Genomic DNA, 22,616 nt, shown 5'->3' with positions numbered 1-22,616 from the left:
ATATCAGGGTTAGTAGCGGAGAGCTGCCTGGTAGTTGCGAACGTAAAATTCCAGAAGATAATGCACTTATCATTCTTGATGACGGACTCGATTTCGCGTGGAGCATAGGGTAAGACTGGCGTAGGGTCCACTTCATACTTATGGCTCAGGAAGTTGTACAGCACTCGGGGTGCAGCCTTGTGGCGAGTGTCTGTAGGTGTTCGAAGCATAAGAAGTTATTATTATTATTGTTATGAGACTTCAGTTATATTAAACATAGCTTCGAAACACAAAGAAATCGAATTTTGAGTAGGAGCAAAATATCAAACGCTTATAATAATATGTTTAATGATAATTTTTCGGATTGTCTGAGTTGAAAATTCATATCGAATATATTAATCTTTTAACCAAGTTAACTTAATTTTCCATCGTAGTTGATGAGACAGAGCCTTTTTATTTAAAAAAGTAGTAGTATACGAAATATAAATTTAAAAATACAGCAAATATAAAAAATGTATGTTAAAACAAAAAAGATGTAAACAAATTTTTATTGCCATTGAATTTAGTCTTTTATAAATTTGAAAAGAAATTTTATAAATTACAGACTGACTAAAATGTATTTTATTCATTTTTATTTTTTTTACCTAATATTTTCATTAATTCACGTGACATATAGTACGGTTTTTCCGCTGATCCATCGTTTCTTTCACAATCTTCAACTATAAAAGAAAAAGTTATTAGATTAGTTTTTTTCTTGTATTCGAAGATTTTATAGAACCATAGAATTTAAAAATTATGCAGATGAGTGTAAAAAATATCTATACATATAAGAAAGGCGGTTTATATTGGAAAGTAAGTATAAAATTAAAAAAAAAAAATTATTTAAATAAATGTGCTTAAAAAGAGTGAATAATAAATAAAATCGGTAAAGAACTAGTCGAACTTGAGTTCAGTGCTGCATTTCCAACTGTGTGACCTTGTCCTGTTCCAATTGTTTGTTGCAGGCGGATTTTTAAGCAGAGGCTGACTAAGCTTTTTTTTTGTCTCTACGCCACGGCTGACACTACCGCATATATTTTTAATCTTCGTAAATCTACCCTCAACGAGAACCCTTTTACAGAAAATTTGTCTAATTCTTTCCACTTCCCACTTTTTCTATTTTATTAAATTGTAGTAAATCTACCAGGGGCTCCACACGAGAGCCCTTTGACTAAGGATTTTTTTTTTTTGTTAAAATAAAAGCAGTTAATTTTTTTGGCTCTACACGTTCGCTTAAGCTGCCTGAATAGTAAGTACGGTACTGCTGAGTCTACAGAATTCTCAATTTTCTACAGACGGTATTTCCTTGATGAAATATTATCGGGGGGTATTCATCGAATGTATAACCAAGTTGGCGGGACTAGAGAGTGCGAGTGCGAACAATGGGTCCGTTTTCAGTAGTTCCATTTTAGATTACCAGATGGCAATACTTGTACTTACCATTTTTAAAGATTAAGCAACACATTCAAATTCTAAGCAGATAAATCTCGCCAAGTGACGATATAAATTCGTACTAATTAAAATAGGAAATGGACCGCCTTTTCAGTACTTCCAATTTAGACCACCTGGTTACTTAAAACATTTATCAATAGCAAATGAGAAAAATGGGTTTGACAAGCACTTAATCGGGCGATAAATCAGACAATCAATCGATTATGTACTATAATCGTAAAAGTTTGGATGGATGGATGGATAGATGTTTGTTACTCTTTCACGCAAAAACTACCGTACAGATTAGGATGACATATGGCACAGAGATATTGGTGGAAATAGTGATAGCTTTTTATAACAGTAAAATGTATGGTTCTCGTGGGATGGATTTGTTTTAAATTTCCATAGAGCAAAGAATCGACATGACTTTTTTGCATAGGTAGTGGTAGTTTAGGGGTCAGAAAATGACATAGGCTAATTTTTATCCCGGAAAAATGCACGGTTCCTATGGGATAGCAAACTGAAACCGGGTTTTTTAAAAGGTTTTGTAAAAGTTCGTGAAATAGATTTTTAGGACATTTTTCTCAAGAAAAGGCTTGATTAATTTACAGAGTAACGATAAAAACTCTCAAAATATCTTAAAATTACTTACGGAAACACATAAATAATGTATCGACAGCCATGCCATAAACACTAAAGAATACTGATGCTATAAAATAAGTTCCTAATCCAATTAAAATCACAGGTACAATACTATAATGTAGCTCTGACGGTTCGTTGTCATCGTTATGACGATATACAATGAAGTAGTATGATGCGAAGGTGATTGCCAATGTTATGAAAACTTTTGCTAAGAAAAATAGAAAATCCGTGACCTAAATTAAAAAAAGAAATTATATTTCGTATATTTTTGAATTATTTAATATTTTATCCCCCAGACAAAATACTTGAAGAATTTTATTCTTAGACCATTAAGTAAGTACATGGACTGAGCGACAAATATGATAACTTTCAAATCGAGGCACGCAGTCTGGTGGTAGAAAAATAAACCATTAATGGATTACAATTGTCGAGTAAATACATACTGTTTATATTAGCAATAAATTGTTTATAATAAATTCTCGATAAATAAAATTTAAATGGAAGTGGGAATTTTTACAGAACGTGTTAAAACAAAAAATAGAGTAACTTGTGCAGTAAGAGTAAAGCAAATAAAAATTTAAACGTAGTTTTCCCATTAATTTCCAAAAGCAAGCGATCGTACAGTGTTATTAGAAAATTTTTTTAATAACAATTTTTTATTACTACAAATATTATAATAATTATTTTGAAGTTAAATTTGTATAATAATAATAATAATAATAATAAATTAATTAAATATTTTATCGACATTGTAATACTTTGGGCATTAGTAAGATCTATAAAAATTTTTGTTTTTCCAGTTTCCAGACTGCAAACACTTTAGTTTATATTTTATTTCGCAACGAATTCTGTCTGCCGCTTACATAACATTCAATGTAACTGCCAGGTATTATGTGGATATTATAATTATTCTGAAATTGATGGATTTTTGTTTTTGAGTAAACACGCCTCATGTAATAATCGTTCAAAAAACGCCAACTTTAAAGCTTTGAGCATAATTTTTACGTAATTTTCATTAAAGTCTATATTAATTATAAATAAATTTTTATCAACAAACGACGAATAGAAAACGAAAAAGGTTTTTTTAACGTTTTTTGACTGATCACATGGGTTAAACATTTAAAAGTGTAAGTTACTTTCCGACATGTTTTTTAAGCCACGCCTCCATGTCAGTTCCCAATACCAACATTTGAGGTAATTGCTTGGGTCAAATCAATCATGGCGGCGGTGTGGAAATGTCAAAACAAAACAAAAAGATACGTGATAAGTATTTTTTTAAGTCAAAAAGCGAAAAAGTTCAGTGAGATCACGATGTTTTATAAAAAAAATTTTGTGATATGAAAATTTGACATTTAATGTATGTTTTTTTGATAAATGTCCTTAACTGACCCAAGCAATTACCTCAGATGTTGGCACACCTCTCATTATACGGGAAAAGATAGGCGAAGCTCAGTCTATGTACTTAATGGTTTAAACTTCATTTGAAGTAAGTGCTTCTACTATATTGTCTGAGAATGATTTTAAGATTTACCTTATCTAACACAAAAACACGTATTGCATTTCTAACAAGAAGACCAAATGCTTCTTTGGCACTACTACAAAAATTTGTTCCATATATTGCGCAAACAATATACGCATTCTGATTAATAAATCGAATAAATTTCTCAAAACACCAAAAACAACATTTAAACATTTTAATTATGGCTTTCGTAACAACATTATCCCATTTTTTTAATTTTTGATCGATATATTCTAATATTAATCGAATTATTCGACAAATTGTTATAACCAAAGATCCAAAAGCTATTGTTCCTAAATGATACCTACAATCAAAATTTTGTTGTTCACATATTTAAAATCGTTTTGCCTCTGTTCTAAAATTCAATCCAGCACGCTGATGGAATAATCAATGAATGCAAATAGCAATTCCATGCTGCTCAGCATATTGGATTGATTTCAGAACACAACTTTTATAAAGTATAGAGTGTCTTTAAAACATAGATATGATATTAATGCAATAAAAGATGTTACAAAAATCGACTAATTAAGGAAAATGAAATAAATGGCTCGCTTTCTGCGAAAACCTGGTGGAATGTGTTTCTTAGGTGACAAATATCTTTAGTAAGGCATTATAGCTAGTGAGACACATGTTTCTATTAGTTAATATAAACTACAAATTATTAATTAAATGAAAGAGTCAATGACATGTCAAAGTTAACTTAAAAAATTAGTAAATAGGCAACTTGTACGGCCCTGTGAAAATAGCACCCCCAAATGCGAATTTTCATACATTGCTGATTGGATTCGTTTGTCCATCATTTGTCCACCTTCTAATTGGAAGTTATGGCCGAATTAAAAATTTTTACATCAGCACCCCCAGATGCAAATTTTCATAAAATTCAAATGTCATTCGTTTGAACATTATTTGTCCACGATTGTCCACCCAAAATTTTTATTTGTCCACCATTAAATTTTAAGCTATGAGGAAATTAAAATTTTTTCCAGCACCCCTAAATGTGAATTACAAAGTAGAAATGGCATTCGTTAGGAAACGGTTTGTACACTTTTGCCCATCCAAAATTTTTTTTGCTATCCCTTCAATCTTAAATTTTGAGGAAATTAAAATTTGACATCAGCCCCCAAAATGGAAATTTTTACAAAAAACAGATGTCATTCGTTTGGTAACGATTTGTCCATGTTTGACCACCCAAAATTCTTGTTTGCCGCCAACCCGTCAAAATGAAGTTATGAACAAAATTAAATTCGATCTTTGAAATTTTGAACGATCTAAACGCTAATACATATCTTAAAATAGTTTTAATTACCTAAATGTTCGATAAATACTTTTGAATAAAGTACAAGATGGTACATTATGTTTATTGAACGTCCAGAACCATGAAGCAAATGTTCCTGCTAAAATCATTTCTCCCAACGCAGATACGAAGAACATAGCCCAAATAAATACCACAATATTAGTTACTGGAAAAAAATATTAATTATAAGATGCTTCATATTCTCGTTTGGATTTTTTAAGAGGTCAAGCTTAATTTTTTGGCACAAAAACGGTAAACTAAGTATTTATCGTCCAAACTATGCTCTTAGGGGTATTTTAACCATATTATTCCAGAAAATATTAAATTTTGACATTGGAAACACTAAATTTAACATTTACACAATTATATCAAGGTATTAGTTTTTCCAGAGACTATGTTTGGGAAAAAAATATTTAATTTTTAGATACTAGCAAAAATGACACGTTTTTCGGAAGACATTATAGAATCCGTGTAATCGAACATCGGATTCGTAATCGTATGGTCCAATAAACAAGTTACAAAAAGTTTCATTAAAATCGGTGCTGCTTCCCAACTTTTCTTATGCATCCCGTCATCTCGGCTTATTGATTGTACTATAAGTGAGAAACTGGTTTAGTGAAAAACTTTCATAAGCGAAAAACAGTTGGTCTTGAAAGGAAGTGGTCTTGAACTTTCGCTTACCCAGGTTCGATCTTCCTTTATTAAAATTAAGGGTATATAATTATAGCTTACTGTGTAAATATTTCATGTATTCTGGATTCAATACACCTATATAATGACATTGCACCTTAACACATTCGCCACCGCTACTGGTCTTACAAAATTGTTTAAACGTTTCTGGTTCGCATTTGGCCCCTTCCTGTAAAATATTATAGATTTAATCTAACAAAATGAATTCAAGCTGACCCGTAGCCAGATCTAACTAATAGTACGAGCATAAAGTAAAAAAAGACGGGCAGGATTATAAATTTACAAAAACAAATGATTAGTTTTTTTTAATACATTTTTTAACTTTATTACGGCAGAGTAGATTTCTGAAAAATTGTGTAGATTTCTTTCTTTTTTTTTTTTTAAAAACTCACTAAATTTGGGCCATATTTTTAATTTTTTGCGGTAGTTATTGGTTTATAGTAGCCCTCTATACCAAATGTGGAAACCACGATACTGCTTTTTCGAAATTTTTTGAAGACACGTTAAATTTGAAAATATGAAAAGTGTGACCCAAAATTAGTAGGATTACATACTTGGCTGATTAAAATTGGATAAAATTTTGGTGTGGTGCAGCATAATCAACATTTTTAAATTTTTACGACGTCATAAAGTTAATTTAAAAAATGAACACAGTACTGGATTTAAACAAGCTTACTGTGCGAAGTTAAATGTTTGTATACAATTGTGATAATCGAATTTTAATATCGATACTAACCAAATACTATTATTACTCGAAATCAGAAAAGTATCCGATAAACACAGTTAGTGTGCCAATGCTACCAATATCATTAATGCCGACCATTGCGCAAGACATTTTGAGGAACCTCAATGCTTGATATTTTTCTAAACATTAATTTTTTCTTGGGCATCGTCCATACATGCTCGTACTATGCGGATCTGAACTAATGGAATTCCTAATTAAAATAAACACAGTCTTACGTAATATCCCAGTGAACTGTTACATTTGCAGTCAACATCTTCAGAAAAATCTCCAGAAACCACATAGTTTGTATGACATATTGTTGATAAGTATACAGCTGATGAAATAGTAAAGACTAAAACTATTAATTGTAGCAACCATGGAAATAATGGGAAAAATAATGATGAAAATATACTTGTCACAGCTCTAGAAAAGGATAAAAATTTAAATATATTATTTCACAAGTAAAAATTACAAGATTAAAAAAACTCCCAGACAAATTTTTTTTGGTACGGAACCCTACACTCGCGCTTGAGACATATTGAAGAACACTCTCCATTAAATTACCTTTCAAACGAAAAAAATCAAATTCGGTTCATCCGTTTAGGCGCTATGATGCCACAGGCAGATAGACAGACAGACACGCACACATAGCGGTCATAATTTAAACACCCCTTTTTTAAGTTCGGGGGTTAAAAATATTTTTTTGTGCTATACTTATAAAAAGCATGTATATCTATACTACACATGCATAGACAACTAGTGCGTTGTTGTTAACTCTAATGTCCTTGCGGTCAATAAAAATGAAACACCTTATATATATCAGAAATATTTGGTGGCACTAAGCACATTGAAAAATGTGTATTTTTCAACTATCAAATATATCTGATATATAAGGTAGGGTTTCATTTTTATTTACCGCAAGAACAATGCGGAGATATTCTATAAAAAATAAAGTGTATTCTCGTAATATAGTTTCTCTTCTTTTTTCAACTATCTATACTATTACTATAGTCGTTTCTGTTCAACAATAAAATTTATTAACTTTGAGTAATTATATTTCAGTAATTAAACAGTCAATAATTTTGATTTTTTTAGCATAATATTTTCTGTTCAACGGAATTAATTAAAATTCGCTTGAGTCAAAAGTACAAAAGCACTCTTTCAATAAATAAAATTTATAGGATTAAAACATACTTGCTGCCTTCTTTAATTAATGCAATTGCAATTAAAATTCGCTTCCTTAAAAATATTAGTATTAAAAGAATTATAAATAATATAACACTGCAAATGATAATAAACGCCAACCAAGCATTTTCCCAATCGTTGCGCTTTTTATATTTTTGTGTGGATACATATATTCCTAGAAATAAATAAAAATATTATACAGGGTTTTTCAGCATAGCTAGTCAAAGGCGTTTTTTTAAGGAGGAGTCATAAGATAATATAAAACTATATTTTTATACTATGCATATATGAAATATACATAGTATATTAAGTTTAGTCCCAAGTTTGTAACGCTTAAAAATAATGATGCTAGGAAAAACATTTTGTCATAGGTGTTCATAAAATCACCTAATTAGTCCATTTTCGGTTGTCCGTCCGTCCGTCCGTCCGTCTGTGGACACGATAATTCAAAAACGAAAAAAGATATCGAGCTGAAATTTTTACAGCGTACTCGGGACGTAAAAAGTGAGGTCAAGTTCGTAAATGAGCATCATAGGTCAATTGGGTCTTGGGTCCGTTTGACCCATCTTGTAAACCGTTAGAGATAGAACAAAAGTTTAAATGTAAAAAATGTTCCTTATCAAAAATTAAACAACTTTTGTTTGAAACATTTTTTCGTAAACATCACTGTTTACCCGTCAGGGTGCCAATTAGGCGGAAATTTTTTAACACGTACTATACTTGATTATCAGTTATGTACGTGTCACATGTTTGTGTGTGTTATGTGATAAAGAAATCAACACTGACTATGCATGGTATTTCAACAATTAACTCAGTCAATTGTTTGTTTTCACTTGTTACTAATATATTTACATTGGAATGTGTAAAAAAACAAATTTCATGTTTATACAAGCTCATAATTTTGTTACCAATAAAATCATCAATTTAGTATTGAAAAAAAAATAAAATAAAAACATTAGAGTGGGAATAGATAATATTTTTTTGTGGGTGCATATTATAATACTAAATTTATACAATGATTTTATTGACAACAAAATTATGAGCTTGTATAAACATGAAATTTGTTTTTTACACATTCCAATATATTATTAAAAATATAGTTTTATGTTATCTTATGAACATACGTAAATATATTATAAAAAATCCTGTATATTTATCTGTAAGAGAAAGTATTTTGTTGCGTGTCCATTTGACAGTAAATGTCGAAAGAAATAGTCTCAAGTCCATAGATATGCGAAAGTGGCTATCGGAAAGCCACTCTAACTTCTAGACAACAAAAACCCTAGTAGATGACCAAATAGACACACATCCTTTGCTTTCCATTTTTGCATAGTTATACTGTTAAGAGTGCAACTGTTATTTTCGAGGTTTTCTAATTTCAGTAAATGGAATTGCAGTATCTTGAGTGCTTAAATTAAAACAAGAATACTTACCAAAAGATAAAGCTGCAATTACTCCGAGCATAGAAACATATAAGACAGCTGGAGCAATCCATTGCATTAAGACTATAAATACAAATGATAATAACATTGCCATTGCAAGAGCAAAACAAATTGACCATTTTGATCCGGATACATCTTCTACTATCGTGTAACTAAACTATAAAAAATAAATATAAAATTATTTATAAGGTTTTGTGTAGGTATCTAAAAAGAATGTCATGAATTGAGCCCCAAATTTAAGATTATCCGTTAATAGGGCCGCTTATGTAGTTCTTGAAAGAAAAATGGTGGTTATATTTGCGACGTTAAAGTGCCTATTTGGAACGGGCGGAAAAGTATGGCATGATTATTTTCGTGAATGGCAAAAGGAAATGATAAGTGAAAAAAAAAAACAGCAGCTTTAACAAATAAAATTACGCATATAATAAGTTATTTTAATCCATCTGCGATAATCCCTCGACCCATAGGTCTGTGACTATGATTTTTCTTTCAACAATTACGCAATTCAACCTATTAACGGGTCGTCATATACTGTAACTAATGGTTGGAAATTTAGTGTCAGTGTCTCCAAGTCTACTGTATTTTAAATAAGTTTACCTCTGTCAATTGCGTTATTCTCTTTAAATTTGCCACAGCTGAATTGTATGTATCTTCGTCCATAATTCCATATTTAATAAAATCAGTAAGATCTACATCTGGTTTCGGAAAACAACGCTTATACACTGTAAGTATTTTGAACAAAATTAATTATTTTAATAATAATAGTCAATAATCCTTAATCGTTAATTCACACTAATCAATAATTTTGCTAATTAGCTTATATCCAGAACCGTAACGAGGGTACATAGCGCTTGTGTCAAGTACTTAGATTGCGCCTCTCCTTAATGAAATGATATTTTTTGTTGTCTAATCTTTTTGAACTGTGAACCGGGCAGTTTCTTTGGTGCCATTTTACCCAACAAGTGCTTTTAAATTAAAAATTATATTTTAATTAAGATAATTAAGTACTTAGGTCCAAATGTTATTACGAAATAAATCATGATAAGTTTAATGAATAACTTTATTGCCATTATCTTTGATGACTTTTAACGAGTCAGTAATAAAGTAAAATATAAAGTATATAAATATGTATAATAAATTATACCGGTAAAATCGGAAAATACGAAAAAATTGGTTATATAAACAATTAATTAACGGTGCCATTTTTGTCATTCCGCCTTTCTAAATTCGGAATGGGACTATTTACCAAATATCCTCTCATTTTAAATACTTCTTAAATTTTATTATCTAAAAATTCTGAAAAAAATTTAACAAACCACATTAAATTAGTATGTGGTAAAATTTAGAGTGGCATTTTTCAGAAAAATATTAGTTTAAGGGCGGCAAAAATTAAATGCAATAGTGCGCTTTTTTCTATACATGTATACACGCAACACTGACACTAGAAAAGCATAAAGCAGACATTAAAAAAGCATTATATAATGCAGTCGAGCTTCTTGATATATACATATATACATATACCACATTTAATTTACTGTCGGCTTTTATTTCATTAATATTTTTTATGTTTATAATAAAAGATGTATTCGAATAATTCGTTCAAATATTTTTTTTTTACAAATTAAGACAAGCTGTTCCCCGCCTCACTTCGCTGTGGGACATAATAGTTGCACGAAAATAGATGAGAAGGATCTAGTAAATTTTATGAAATTTGATAAACCCCCGATAAAAGAGTTCACAACTTTTAAACGACTGAACTGATTTTTACGTAACTTACAGTTTTTTAATTTACATGTCATACCCTTTTATGTGGTGCCAGACCTGGGTATATTTAAAAATATTCGACCATTCATCCCCACTTTCACCCCTCCCCCCATATCCTCTTGCATCGGGATAACAGTTTTGTAATGTGCAAGTCATGCTCTTTTATTTGATATAATTGTTGAAAATATTCTACTGTTCATGAAAGTGAAGAACATGCATGTCCATGACAGGAAAGAAAAAATTTGGTAGATCTTTTATAGAACCGTAACTATTAGAAGTTCTGTATCAAATGTTCATTCTATATTTGATCTTGTAAGGGAAATCTTTTATACTGTATTTGCTTTAGAAATCTGCTAAAAAATTCAAGTTTCTGTCTTAAATGGTTTGCCAATTTCTAACGATTCGAACTTTACATATACAGCTTTATGACCATTGTTTCAAATTTTTCGTACAACGATAAAATATAGCTTCACATTTTCGATTAATAAAGAGATATTCCTAACATACTGCTTGTGAGAATAATAATTAGAATTCTCTGTATATTATAAATCACATGAAATTAGAAAAAAACCCTGGTTGCATGGCATTTTGGTAAACTTTGATCTGTATTAATTTGTCTATAAAATTATTTACATGGGATTTCCATATACAAAATTTCATCCCCACTTCCACCTCCACTCTTCTACCCCCTGGGGGTTAAATAGATAAAAACCATTCTCGAATCAGGTTGTATATTGTGTAAAAATTTGGGATCAATCGATGGAGAACTTGAGTCCATATAAGCAATACACAAACGGACATAATATTTTTTATATATTTATAGACTAGCTTGATACCGCCCGCATCACTGGACTTATAATTAAAAACCACCGCTTTATAGCCTTCACTTCTCTTGATCTCACTTATCCCCCTTCCATAACACTCAAAGGGATTGTTTGACATAGCAAAAATATATGCAGTTTTCAATTTTTTAAAGTGTAAAATAGTCATCGTTCATTGCCTATATCAGAAAAGATGGCCTTGACTTGTTTGAAATTTACTATTTTAAATTTTTACAGAAATCTGTAATTTATGGTTCAAAATGATGACCATAGATGTAGCAGTAAAATGTCAGGTTAAATTAATATTTTATATATATATCTTTTTAAATTATAGCTCATGTGTTATTATCATGTATGAGGTACATTTTTGTTCAGTTTCATTCAAATCCATTTAGTAGTTTTTGCGTGAAAGCGTAACAAACAAACATCCTTACTTTCACATTTATAATATATAGGGATAATAAAAACTGTAAAATAATGAATTTGAGCATGAAAAAAGATATATTTGTGTCTTTTATATAATTCATTATTGACTTTTTGTTTTGCATCTCAAATTCTTTTGCACTTGTGGCCAGTGTTTACATTGCCACGCCCTAGTTACGGCGCTGAGTTTACTCAAATTTTGCAAACCCAATTTTTTTTAAAAGTTATACCCCCAGAATAAAATCTATTATGTGTAGATATTTAATTTTTTTTTTTACTTACCAGAAATACTTGGAAGATACCAATCTGCACACATTGTATCATTAATTTTTTTTTCGATATCTGCTTTATTAAATTTGTTAATTTCTGCATTTGTAACATTTGGATGGCATATTAATTTTTTCCTTAAATCTTTTATATCCAGGTCTTGATCACGTTTATATATAAATGTATCAGAAGGGCATTCGTTAATGCACACCTAAAAAATATAAAGAAATTTCTGAGTGTCTGGCAACATTTTGATCGGCAGAATTTGGTAAGGAAGCTATATAATTACACGAGGCTGAGGTTGCGGGTTAAAATTAATTTTATATTAATGTGAGTGAACCTTTATAGTTAAAAAATTGAAATTATTTTAAAAATAAATTTTACTTGAGGTGTTTGACATCCAGCCCAAACGACATTTGGTTTTGCACATTGCATCAAATCAAAAAATAAAAGATACTTCTTATTTGCTAAATCTGCATCAACACCACAGTATCTTCCATCACTGTCACGTGGTATAAGTAAATTCCTTGGATTACCATTTGTAAATGCTATAAAAGATTTCAAAAATATTTATTTACTATTTATACAGGGTATCTTCAGAAGTATGGATACGGTTGAATAACTCGTCAGACATTATAAAAGGTATACTTAAATTGTTCTTTGCTAATTATACCCTGTATGTATGAAATATATATCAAGGTATACTAATTTTAGTTCCAAGTTTTAGAAATATTCATGATACGAAGAAAATAGTGTTCATAAAATCACCTAATTAGTTCATTTTCGTTTCCCGTCATCCGCCCGTCATGTTCCTTATAAAAAAATTAACAACTCTTGTTTGAAACATTTTTTCGTAAACATCACTGTTTACCCGTAAGGGCGCATATTAGGAAAAAACTTTGGTGTTCATTTTCTTCAAAACTATAAAATATAGGAAATTGAAAATTTGCAGGTAGCTTGAATAGTGATCTTATGAAACATTCTCGAAAAACGAAAAACAAATCGAGCAAAATACTTTCGAAAATTTTCGAAAATCAAATAATTGTGTTTTGTAAAACTATTAAAATTTATAAAAAATAATACAAGTACTGATATTCAACACTTTCTATACAGGATATTTCAACAATTAACTCAGTCAATTATTTTTTTTCAATTAACTAGGTCATAAAATTCAAAATTCGTAAATTATTCGTGTTTTCTTCTTAAAAGCTCAACAAGGGGTTTGCAATAAAAAATGAATCCAATATCTCCATTTTCGATATCTTCTCTTTTTATTAATGAGTTATTTAGCCGTGACCATATGCTTTTAACCTCCTGTATATTAAAACATTATTGGATTAAAAAAAATAATTTTGTTACCATAAACTCCAATTGAAATCCATGCAGCAATTACAATTATAAAAATTAATAAACAAATTACATCTGTGCAAGATCTTTTTTCTAATGGTCCACGAAAATCAGGATCATATTGATTTGGTTCATCTGTAAAGTAAAATTCGATGATAAAATTTAGGGTGCAATTGTGGGGTATTTGATGCAATATAAGAACCGTTAATCTGGCTAATCTGGCAAAAGCTATAGTTACCATTGACTAAAATCTTTTTTGAATTATGATTTTTTATATATCAAATTCACAAGGTCCATAATATTAAGTCTCAAAAGACCCAAGATAGAAATAGACAGAGAATATATGCTTAAATAAATCAGATTTTTATAATTTTTGGGTCAGAATTACCTAATTTCTTGAAAAATTGAAAATATTTACTTTTTTTTCATTATACCATGTATATATGAAATATACATAGTATATTAAGTTTAGTCCCAAGTTTGTAACGCTTAAAAATATTGATGCTACCAACAAAATTTTGGTATAGGTGTTCATAAAATCACCTAATTAGTCCATTTCCGGTTGTCCGTCCGTCCGTCTGTGGACACGATAACTCAAAAACGAAAAAAGATATCGAGCTGAAATTTTATAGCGTACTCAGGACGTAAAAAGTGAGGTCAAGTTCGTAAATGAGCATCATAGGTCAATTGGGTCTTGGGTCCGTAGGACCCATCTTGTAAACCGTTAGAGATAGAACAAAAGTTTAAATGTAAAAAATGTTCCTTATCAAAAATTAAACAACTTTTGTTTGAAACATTTTTTCGTAACCATCACTGTTTACCTGTGAGGGCGCCATTAGGCGGAAATTTTATAATATGTACTATACTTGATTATCAGTTATGTATGTGTCACATGTTTGTCTGTGTAATGTGATAAAGAAATCAACACTGACTATGCATGGTATTTCAACAACTTACTCAGTCAATTGTTTTTTTTCACTTGTTTTTAATTAAAATTTCTTTGTGGACAGATTTTAACTTATTATTTTTGAGACGAAGAATTTTGGGTGGTTTGAAAATTACTCACAAAATTATTTATAAATAGATCTTAATGTTCAAATGAATCTGATTTATGTAATTTTTTCGAATTTTTTCAAAAAGGTGTTTTTTATCAATCCGATCAGTTCTTACGAAATAGATAATTTATGTCAATATTATGACGGACAATCACATTCTTAGAAATTATTAATCCTGTAAATATAATACTTAAAATAATTGTTACTTAAAAAGATAATTATCCTATGTATAATGTACTTAGAAAAATGTTATTTATATCAATTGTAAAAATCTATTGAGGATTGTTTACTCGTGTTAATCCGATTTTCATGCAGGTATAATAATATGATTTAACAGTTTCTATAATAATGCAATATACAGTGTGTCCACGGATAGAGGTAACTATACTTGTAAATTATCTTATTTTTCATTTTAAGAAAAAATGTCATTCTTGATAAAAAAATTTGGAAAACGGTTGACCCTGCAGGTCATCCCTGTAACTTCCCGCTAAGTATTGACTCAACTTTTCATTGTTTAGCGAAAAACAATGAAAAATAAACGGTTGGTGACATTCGACGCAGTTTTTGAAGCTTCATGAAGAATCTTAAAGTTTCAATTGATAGAACAAAAAATTTTGAGGTTATTCCGAAAAAACGCTTTTTTGGGTTTTCTTTCGTCAACGATAACTCACGAACGAATCAACCGATTTTGACCGGACTGGTGGTGATCGACGTGGTTTTTGGATGTTGAGAGCTGATTAGTTTTGATCGATACAGCCGTTTAAAAGTTATTAAAAAAAACCACTAAAAAAAAAATTTTTTTTTGCAGTTTTTCTCGAAATCTATCGGTTCAAATAGGCCTCAAAATCTAAGTTTGTCAAGCCCTTTCGAATGGCACCAACCGCGATCAAATTGGACAAGCCGTTCAAAAGTTATGAGAGGTTTACATACACACACACACACACACACACACACACACACACACACACACACACTCATACATACATACAGCCATACAGACACCCTCGCGGAAGTAGTCAGGGAAGTTCCTGATACCTTAAAACGTCGAGATCTGATGAAAACTCGATTTTGACAAAACGGGGTGAAAACAACAACTTCCCTATTTTCTTAGCGGGAAGTTAAAAAATTTTGCTTATTCTAAAAAGTATATAGGCATACTTAAAACTTCTAAATAATGTACAATGTAACCAAAAAGGAATCACTATTCTTCTTTTTTGCTAAACTACGCTTCCTTTTTATAAGTTGAAAAAATGCTTCTAAGAAAAGTTGCTTCGAATTAACAATTTTGACTCTCTACAAAATTTCAAGATGTTTTAACACCCCTAGATTTTTTTTATGGTTCTCTGAAACAAAAAGTAATAATTGTGATCTACCAAAAATTCACAGAAGCAGTTAATGAGATAAATGTACATACACTGTATAAAGTTTATAAAAATTTAGGGTTTTGGCTGAAAAATGTCTTATGGTAGGAAATTTTTTATAAAGAATGACTTTTTTCTTAAAATGCAAAATAAGAAAATTTACAAGTAGAGTTACCTCTATTCGTGGACACACTGTATAATGCAGTGTTTGAACCTGGTTTATGGATTATATATACTCACATATATGTAAATTCGAACTCATAAATTACTCTTAAATAAAACTTAAATACTTAGTAAACTTTATGGGCTAAGAAATGGCTCGGGCTGTAAAAATCTTGGCCCATATGCAAAGCAACATAAATTTTTGCTATCTGAATGATTTGATCCATTGCATAATAATTATAATATTATGTATTTATTATTATACTAATAATATTAGTTTCACATTCAATCAAAAAATTTGACATTTTATTAGAGAAAAAAAAACGTTATTCTTTCGAGCACTCGTGGTTATAAAAAAATTTCTATGGAAATATATAGAGCGAAGTTTAAACCTCTAAATTCTTTCCAAAGATCCGTAAGGTATAAATATGTTAAAAGCTGGGAATCCAAGGATAGTCAATGAATCTTTATAACAAACTGTTCGAATGCATTGTTTAAAGCTTACTTAAAAAATTTAAAAAAAAAAATTTATGCGATCTTGTCCAGGGTGTGGGAGCCACCCCCTTCTTGGGGGGTGGACAAGTTTATGTTAAAAATGACAACGAGAAGAAGAAGAAGGGTGAATTCTAAGCAAAAAAAGTCATTTAAATATATTTCGAAAAGTCAATACTCTCCGAGTTATGGGCAATTGAAATTTGGAGTATTTAACATCAAATAACTGAAAATTTGAAGTTTTTTAAAGAAAGTTCATGGTACACTTTTTAAAGTACTATAAAAAACCATGAAAATGTAAAAATTTTCAAGTCATTTGCATGAAAATTGACGGAGTTATAATGAAAACAAAGTTTTTCTTACCTTTTTTTATGTTATATTCAGCACAAAGACTGAGAAATTTACCACGGGAACTAAAATTAATGCTTGCCGCTTTTCAATTTATTTTATTTAGGTACTGGCAACTTGCTCAAAAAGTTCTAGCAGTTATAATGGATATATATTTTTTTAAATATTGCAACTTAAAAGAAACAAATTTATCGAAAAAAGTAACAATAAATGTCTTTATCGTTAAATAACATGAAAAATATTAAAGTTCCAAAAAAAAGTCTGGAAGGTAAAATATTTTGCGGGAAAAGAGCTCAATTTCTGTCTCCTAGATTTTTTTTGAAAGTTTATTTAATTTTTTAGTTATTTAACGACAAAGACATTTTGGGTTTATTTTCCAAAAATTTTTTTGCATTTTAATTGTAATATTTCAAAAATTATTTATACGAAATCGCTAGAACTTTTTGAGCAGGTTGTTAGTACCACAATGAAATAAATGGCAAAGCGGCAAGCGTTAATTATTATCTCCCGTGGTAGATACATCTGTTTTTGTGATGAATAAAAAATAAAAAAAAAAACGGTACGAGGAACTTTCTTTTCGATATAACTCCGTTAATTTTCGTTCAAATGACTTGAAACGTTTTTCATTTTCAAAGTTTTTTATAGTACCTTAAAAAGTGTATGATATACTTTTTTCAAATATCGTAAAATTTTTCAGTTACTTGGCATTAAATACCCCGAATTTCAATCGCCAATAGCTCGGACAGTGTTGACTTTTCGAAGTATGTTTCAATTACACTTTTTGCTTAAAATTCATTCCTAAATCAATTCCCATTGCCATTTTTTGCATAATTTTTCCACCCCCGAGAAGGGGTGCCCCCAACCCCTGAACAAGATAGCACAATTTTTTTTTAACTTTTTAATGTCCACTGTTAACAAGGCGAAACGTTTTTATAAAGATTCATTGACTATCCCTGTATTCCGAGGTAAATATTTAACGGCTCTCCACTGATGGTAAGTAGATAAGATTCCAAGAAACACAAGTTATATGGTGCCGAGTGGTGCTTTTTTCCAGGGGGTGATAGACCTCCCTTCCAGAGGGTGGAAAAAGTTAAAGGGTGAAAATGTCAACGAGGATCAAAAGAGGGGATAATTCTAAGCAACAAGTGTCATCATAGCATATTTCGAAAATTCAATTCTTTCCGAGTTATTGGCGATTGAAATTCACCGCTTTTCATTGAAAAAAATTACTGGAAAAACTTCAGAACGGTTATTTTCAAAGCTGAAAATTAATACAAATAAATAAAGTTTTTGAGCTTTTCAAGATCTTAAAGCGTTTGAACATCTTTTATAACAAAATTGGCTAAGCTCTTTGATAGTTTGAGCTATTTTTGAAAATTTGAAATTTATATTTAATAAAGAAAAGTACAAAATAAGTGTATTGAATTTAAATATCAAAAATTAATCATATTAAATAATAAAATATATATGCAAATTATTTAAATAAACATTCGCCATCCTTTACAAAAGTTTACAAATTCAAAATCGGTCTTGATTCTGACGATTACACCACTGTTTATGATTTTTGTAAAGTTTTCTATGAGTCATATCATTCTTAACTTGGGCGGAAACGAAATTTGTTACAGCGTTGCACTTGGTCTTTCATATTTGTTATCAGTAATTATACCATGTATATGAAATATACCAAGTTTAGTCCCAAGTTTGTAACGCTTAAAAATATTGATGCTATGAACAAAATTTTGGTATAGATGTTCATTAAATCACTTAATTAATCCATTTCCGTCTGTCATCACGATAACTCAAAACGAAAGAGATATTAAGATGAAATTTTTATAGCGTACTTAGGACGTAAAAATTGCAAAATAGCAACATAGGTCAATTGGGTCTTGGGTCTATAGGACCCATCTTGTAAACCGTTAGAGATAGAACAAAAATTTAAATGTAGCTAATGTTCCTTATAAAAAAATAAACAACTTTTGTTTGAAACATTTTTTGTAAACATCAATGCTTACTTACGAGGGCGCAAATTAGGTGAAAATTTTATAGTTTGTTTTATATTGGAATATCAGTTATGTGTGTGTGGCTATTTAATAGTGAATATCTTTCTTTACTTACGTGACATCAAAAAACTAACGATTGCGTCATCAACACTGTCTATACATGGTATTTCAACAATTAACTCATTTAATTGTTTGTTTTCATTTGTTTTAAATACATTTTGAAACACACATGAAACAACAATAATTTTTTAAAAATATAATAGCACAAAAATGAAAGGGGAATACGGGTACATTTATCGAGAGCCACAAATAAGCCTTCAAATAGCCGCATGTGGCTCGCCATCCCCAGGTTGGTCACCCCTGTTTTATAAAGTTCTAAAGAGTAATTACAGATTGTTTGGTTATACGACTCCAATTTTTGATTGTTAAAAATTGTTTAATTGTTAAAAAGTTTTAACTTGTTTTGCGGCTAAACAGTGAGGTAAATAACAAAGAACATAAATAAACGGGGACCCTAAATAAACATACTACTATTGCATAAGGGATTGTATTTATTTTGCGAATTTAAATCCTGTTTTGGTAATCTTGCCTATTAATGTTGTTGTTTGGTGTTCGCCTTCGTACCTGGACTTAATACGAATAAATAATATAAAAAATAAATGATTACTCACGGAATTGTTTGGTTTTAGGAGACATAATAAAAAACTAAAACTATTCAGTCTACAACTACAGTCTTTTAAAATTATAAACAATTTTTGATAATTTGCGAGTTTATTTTTTATTATTGTTTATGCACTACACACTGCAAAAATCATCGACTACTGTATTCATGTCGAATTTAATCGATAATATTTCAATAACAATATTAATGAATAAAATAGATACTTCATTTTTTTAACGGGAAAAAAACCACTGCCAAATTCTCCTTTAACTGTCGTATAAATTATCAACAAATTCTTATCAGCAATTTTTTATTTTAAAAATAATATATGGCTTTTCAGTATAATTAGTTTTAATTAAATTGTGAAATCAAAAATTCCACAGAAATGAAAAAAACCTAAAAATTATTTTTTTTTCGAAGTTCCGTTTGCGAACGAAATAGGTTATAAAACAGAATTAAAATTCAAAGAAAAAGAACGAGTGATGTCGTGGGACACCCGGTAGAAAATATATTCCTTTCGTACCTTGGTACATTATAAATGTAACGCTTACTTTTTTATTTAAGATATTTTTCTGAAAATTTAAAGTATTGATTTTAGAATTCAAATACTTTTGATTCTTTAAAGAGTTTAATATTATAGCTACTTTTAGTACTATAAATTAATTGTATTTGTATGAATTAACTACTGTATGCATTAATTGTAATATTAGTTTAAAAAAGACATACTTCTGATTTAGTAGGCAACCCAATATGGGCGTACATTACGTTTGATTTGATCAGAATATTTATTATGACTTAACATAAAAATTGCATTGTATTTGCAATAAAAATTGTATTTGCAATAAAATTGATGCCAGCGCTTCCAGTGAAAAATTTTGGCTATAAAGGAGGCTGTTAAATTGTGACTAATTTGCAGTTCTTTACAGGTTAATGTTATAGAAAATGTACAATTAAAATTATTGAAAAACACTAATTAATTAAACTTAATGCAATTATATATGCATCCATACAATTCTATAATTAAAGTAGTGTATCGTTACCATGGAAACGCCTCCAATAAAACTCACGCACGGTGCGAATATGAAATGTTCTCAAACGAATTAATATCAGAAACAATAATATTATATACCAGATCTAAAAATAGAATTTGTAAGTAACTTAAATAATTTAATCATGTTTCATGAAAAATTAAAATCAAGGTTTTTCGTATTTTCTTCATCAATTCTAAGCGAACTTCGTACGAGGAAATTCGTACGAAGAGTGATCCATCATAGATTCGAGTCATGCATTTTCCGTCTAAACTCTTAAGGATGCATTTTTCAAAATATGTTTGATACGTATTTTGTGGGCAAATATAAATTTCGATATCAGCCTTTATACCCCGTATATATCAAACATAGATGAAATTTGGGTATAGATGTTCATAAAATCTCTTAATTAGTTCATTTCTGCATATCCATCCGTCCGTCTGTCTGTCTATCTGGACACACGATACTTAACTCCAAAACGAAAAAAGATATCGAGCTGAAATTTTTATATCGTGCTTAGGAAGTAAAAAGTGAGTTTGAGTTCGTAAATGAGCAACATAGGTTAATTGGGTCCCATCTTGTAAACGGTAAGAGATAGAACAAAAGTTTACACAGAAAAAATCTTTCTTATAAAAAAAAAAACTTTTGTTTGAAACATTTCGTAAATATCTTTGTCTACCCGTGAGGATGCAAATTAGCCTGTAACATAAGTTTCCATTTTCGCCAAAACCATACAAGACAGAAAGCTTAAAATGAAAATTTATTGTCATTTATTGAAAGTCTATTGTGTCCAAATTTAATAACAAATCGTCGGAAAATATAAAGAAGGGGGGTCAAATAAAATTTTTTTTGAAATTTCGAAAAAGTGGCCATAAGATAACCATTTTATTTGACAGAAATGTTTTTGTTTTTTTAAACTTATTTAATTTATAAAACAATACAATGTTTGGTAATTAACACTGTTTATACAGGATATTTCAAAAATTAACTCAGTCAATTGTTTATTTTCACATGTTTTTATAAGTGGGCGATTTCACACTTAAATGAAGATCATCTTCCTTTTTTAAATGGAGGTTTCCTTTGCCTGGCTTTTAGTATGATGGATCACCCTGTATATATTTTTTCTAATGACTCGTATGATAATCTAAGTTTCGTCGATCCTGATCAAAACTAGTCTTCATGAAATAAATGACAATATTCTTTTTGAAAGTCGATTGAAAAACAATTTATAAGTCAAAATTTGTATTCAATTTTAGTCGAATTTATAAAAATATTAGCATCAATCCTATTCTGGTATCCTTCTCGTACATCCTTGAAACATTAGTCATGCTAGCGTCAAAACTATCGCCTGTTTTGCAACTATTCAAATGTTCCTCTTTTGTTATTAAATTAAAATTAATTATACTATTAAATTATATTCGCACCGTGCGTGAGTTTTTTTAGAGGCGTTTTCATAGAAACGATACACTACTTTAATTATAGAATTGTATGGATGCATATATAATTGTATGGATTGCATTTAAGACTTACACTGAAAATTTAATATTATTGTCTCACAAATGTAAATAAATAATTATGATAATTTACATTTTAACAATTTTTAATGCCTTAATTTTTTAATTAATTAGTGTTTTTCAATAATTTGAATTTGACATTTTCTATAGCATTAACATGTAAAGAATTGCAAATTAGTCATAAAAGCGTCCTTTTCACTGGAAGCGCTAGAATCGATTTGATTGTCCCTACAATGACTACGCACACAACGAATAACTTATTTGTTAGAAAATGGTATTAAATTTTAAATATACTATGTTCCATAGACTTATATTTACATCCATAAAATTATATTAATCATGAATATATTATAAGTATATTATTATTTATAAAATTGTACCCGTCGGTACATGGCCGAAGCTTTTAGGGGAGCCCACTTTTGCATATA

At 29.7% G+C, this 22,616-nt stretch overlaps 1 protein-coding gene across 1 annotated transcript; it reads right to left on the bottom strand.

Moving 5' to 3' along the window:
- Positions 1-590: 590 nt before the first annotated feature.
- Positions 591-19,810, bottom strand: LOC123291883 (choline transporter-like 2). Its single transcript, XM_044872322.1, has 13 exons — positions 19,657-19,810; positions 13,580-13,702; positions 12,605-12,768; positions 12,236-12,431; positions 9,543-9,667; positions 8,937-9,102; positions 7,513-7,678; positions 6,555-6,741; positions 5,637-5,763; positions 4,917-5,070; positions 3,623-3,914; positions 2,102-2,324; positions 591-698 (listed from the first exon to the last, which is right to left on the bottom strand). Exons 1-13 carry the CDS (start codon positions 19,679-19,681, stop codon positions 601-603), a joined length of 2,046 nt encoding a protein of 681 aa, XP_044728257.1. The 5' UTR covers positions 19,682-19,810; the 3' UTR covers positions 591-600.
- Positions 19,811-22,616: the final 2,806 nt, after the last annotated feature.

Source organism: Chrysoperla carnea, chromosome 2, assembly GCF_905475395.1.
Source record: "Chrysoperla carnea chromosome 2, inChrCarn1.1, whole genome shotgun sequence".
In the NCBI taxonomy this organism is placed as follows: domain Eukaryota; kingdom Metazoa; phylum Arthropoda; class Insecta; order Neuroptera; family Chrysopidae; genus Chrysoperla; species Chrysoperla carnea.
The sequence above is the reverse complement of the archived record's forward strand: the minus strand, read 5'-3'. Positions and strand labels throughout refer to the sequence as shown.

Coding starts and splice junctions, on each gene's coding strand:
- LOC123291883 (XM_044872322.1), bottom strand. CDS start 19,681: ATGTCTCCTAAAACCAAACAATTCC. Junction 12,769..13,579: donor GATTTCAATTGGAGTTTATG/GTAACAAAATTA, acceptor AATCTTTTATAG/CATTTACAAATGGTAATCCA. Junction 5,764..6,554: donor ACAGTTCACTGGGATATTAC/GTAAGACTGTGT, acceptor AATATTTTACAG/GAAGGGGCCAAATGCGAACC.